The sequence below is a fragment of the Carlito syrichta genome, unplaced genomic scaffold, assembly GCF_000164805.1.
Source record: "Carlito syrichta isolate Samal-C Ts95f unplaced genomic scaffold, Tarsius_syrichta-2.0.1 Scaffold307010, whole genome shotgun sequence".
Taxonomy (NCBI): domain Eukaryota; kingdom Metazoa; phylum Chordata; class Mammalia; order Primates; family Tarsiidae; genus Carlito; species Carlito syrichta.
The window spans coordinates 70,488-73,952 of NW_007251106.1; the positions used below are offsets into that span (position 1 = coordinate 70,488).

Sequence of the window (3,465 nt, forward strand, 5' to 3'; positions counted from 1 at the left end):
CATAGAAACTTTTAAAGCATGGGAGAATTTTTTTAAAAACCCAAGCCCATAATTATACAAAAATGTTAATTATTATGTATTATTTTATATAAATTATAAATGTGACATCTAATAACTTGTAGTTACATTATTAAATGAATTATATTATTAAATATCTACCATATTAGGCACTATGCTGGAAACTGAGCTCCAGGGCAATTAATACAAAATCATTGTGAAAGAGCACAGGTTTACAGAGAAATGATAAATTCATAATTATTATAAATGTATTAATAGTAAATTCATGATAAGGCATTAGTTTAATAGGATACTTAGAAAGAAAATAAAACAATATTGGTTTAAATATAGACATACATTGCTTGTCTAACATAGTCCAGTTTTAGGAATGTAATATTTTGGAAACATATATTCATTGTGGAATCAAATAAGTAAGGTAATTTAGATCATGATGTTTGTAAAATAGTTTAATTACTGTCAGTGTTTCTCTGTGTGTATGTTGTCAAAACTCACATGCATGAGAATCCCTTGGGGAACTGCCAAAACAGTAGTTCTTGATCAGGTGATTCAGGTGGTGACAATCCTGGATGGGAATGGGAGGGACATCCAAGTATCAGCATTTTTAACGTTTCCTCTTAGTGATTTTGATGCAAGTAAGGGATCTGTGTTTCCCTAAATACTAACATATACAAGGTTTAAAAGAGAAGTTTGCAGATTCTGGGTCAGAGACTTTCCTTGCTGTTTCTTTGGAAATTAAATGCAATACTTTCCAGATAAGTAGTTACTGGCCTTAGGCCATTTAGTTAAAAGTTATCAGGATCAGTATTGAGCTGGGTTTCTAACTTTATTGTAGTTAATCATCAATCAAAATAATAATTTAATATCTACTATGTTAGGCACTGCACTAGAAACTGAGTTCCAAAAATGATTAAGATAAAATTATTGTCTAGTGAAGGACATACACTCACATGGAAATCACAATGCCAAATACTTAATATAGTTTTTAAGAATTTACAATGTAGTTCCAGGTGTGGATGAGATGGAGCTGGGAAGGAAAATTTTTTTTAGCTTCAAGGAAAATGTGTTCCCCCAATGTAATTTACACGTCTGGACAAGTCTGTTAAACTGAGGGGGCAAGCCTGCCAAGAGTCTTCTTTGAGAAAATCTACACCAATGGTAGAAACTCAGGTGCCAACAAAACCTTCAGTCTGTTTGGGTTCTGAAGGTTTGCATTATTACAATTCTGGGCACATCCTGGTGAAACACCTAGATGTATTTCCTGAGCTAGGCCCCAGTACATTTACATTCTTGTCTGAGTTCTTTGAAGAAGAGAGGCATAAAATAAAACCAGAAAGAGCTACTTTGCTAAGGACCAACGTAAGCTCAATAGCCGTGGGAGTTGTACTCAGCCAGAAAAATAAAACTCTTAAGTTATAAAGGTATTCTCCACACTTTTATAGATGTCAAAGAGGGAGGTTTAGCTAACCAGGGACTCCAGAGAAATCAGTGGGGTCTTGTCACCTTGAGGACCCTAGCATGTCATCAACAGGAACAGAAACAGGATCCAGCAGAAGAGAAATTATGGCCAACTAATATGCTAGTAATCAGGGGAGCAGGATTGCAAATAACAGAAACGACAGGAGGGAATCCACCTATTTTTGCTATCTGGATGTGTGAGCAGGTTGAGAACTCCTTCCAGTCCTCCCTAATTACCTGATGGGGGCCGGGATTCTGATAAATGCTGGGGAGTTGGACAGAAGCCAGCCCAAAACAGTTTCACACTTCATCAGTTCCACTCAGCAGCCCTGTAAGACAAGCATTGTTCCCCATTTCACAGACGAGAAAATGCACTCTTTAAAGGAATATATCTGTAATAAAAGTAGGGCTCATTATTCCAGTTAAAACTATAAGATGCTTAAGGTTTACTCGTTAATTTGCTGAGTCAAGAATTGTTATGTATCTACACTGTATTCCTAGACTCATTGAAGAATTATTTTCACTGCTTCTAAAATTCCAGATAGTAAAAGGAAAAGATGTCATGTATCCTCTTACCACACGGAAATGTGCCCCAATTAACACTCTGGTGTATTTAATTTCAATTTTTTTGGTTCATGTTAAATATAAGTATACATGTTTTGTTGTTGTAGCTGTTGTTGTTTTTGAGTTGGAATATCACTCTGTCACCCAGGCTGGAGTGCAGTGGCACGCCCACTGCCACTGCTGCCTCGACCTTCTGTGCTCAGGCGATCCTTCTGCCTCAGCCTTCCAAGTAGCCAGATCTACAGGCACACGCTACACCTGGCTAATTTTTTGATTTATTGTAGAGACAAGGTCTCACCAAATTGCCCAGGCTGGTCTCGAACCTGTGGGTGCAGGAAATCCTCTCGTTCTCTGCCTCCCAAAGTGCTGGAATTACAAACGTGAGCCACCACGCCCGGTATATATGGTTTTTTAAATGAGACAATAATAAATGTATAAATTGCTTTTTAACTGCTTTATTAACTTTACATTTTTCCATGCAAATGGGTGAAATTCTACTGCTGACAGAAACTTAGACTGGGTGCGAAGGCAATCTCCAATTAGAAGCTGGCAACACAAGATTCACCTGACACATGGAAATAACACAATGTTCACAGCAAACGGATCAGTAAAGGCATATCAGGGAAATGCAAGGAAAAAGAAAACAGTGGTAATCACAGTATTAATCTCAAGGAAAATGAAAGGAGTCAAGGCATAAGGCAAAATTCATCATGATGGTCATGGTGATTAGAGAGCTCTCCCATAAGGATACGCAGACAATTCCTCAACTGCAGCTCCCTAAGTTTTCTCCTGATTTCTCTCATCTCCTCCATGAACATTTCCATATCATCTCCATCTCCACCCATCCCTTCATTGACCTGCCTATTGGGTATGGCCCATCGAAAATTAGGGGCAAGTCGGCGAGCCTGTCCCCGTCTATTATTTCCTACAGGCTGGTGGCCTTCGCCTCCTCCCAGAGGGCGGTCTTCCTCTCCATTCTGCATGGGCTGCTCCATTTCTTCGTTTTCCTGGTGAACATTTGCCATGATGAGAACTTTGTTTGTTGAACACAAATAAGACAAAGGAAAGGAGAGAAACTGAATGCTCGGTGCACTGACCAGCAGGATTCAGAGTCCTGCTGTCAGAGGTTTTCAAAATGTCATTTTTTTCCCACCTTAGAAGTTTCGTGCGCCCTCTAGGGAGTCTTCAGTTCGAGCCCCTCCCTCCAGCTCCCTCCTCTTACCTCCCTTCCCCCCAAACCCACCATTTTTCCTTTCCCAGGATTCTTTCCCAGAGCTCTGCGGGCCCCAAAATGGAGGACGGGATGAGGTGGGGGATGGGGCGAAGGGGGGCTGGGGTCTCAGACTGGCTTTCACACATTCCTCCCTCCGCCCCGAACAGGGTCCCTCGCACCGACCTGGGCCTATCCTTGCAGCTCCTCCTCCTCCT

The 3,465-nt window shown here is 40.5% G+C and overlaps 1 protein-coding gene across 2 annotated transcripts; it reads right to left on the reverse strand.

Moving 5' to 3' along the window:
• Positions 1 to 2,476: 2,476 nt before the first annotated feature.
• BEX3 (brain expressed X-linked 3) lies at positions 2,477 to 3,465 on the reverse strand. Of its 2 annotated transcripts, none has more exons than XM_008063704.1 (2): positions 3,434 to 3,465; positions 2,477 to 3,044 (listed from the first exon to the last, which is right to left on the reverse strand). In XM_008063704.1, exon 2 carries the CDS (start codon positions 3,030 to 3,032, stop codon positions 2,724 to 2,726), a length of 309 nt encoding a protein of 102 aa, XP_008061895.1. In that variant the 5' UTR covers positions 3,033 to 3,044; positions 3,434 to 3,465; the 3' UTR covers positions 2,477 to 2,723. The 2 variants fall into 2 exon arrangements, with proteins under 2 accessions (XP_008061895.1, XP_008061894.1); XM_008063703.2 differs by having other exon boundaries at positions 2,477 to 3,070; positions 3,434 to 3,463.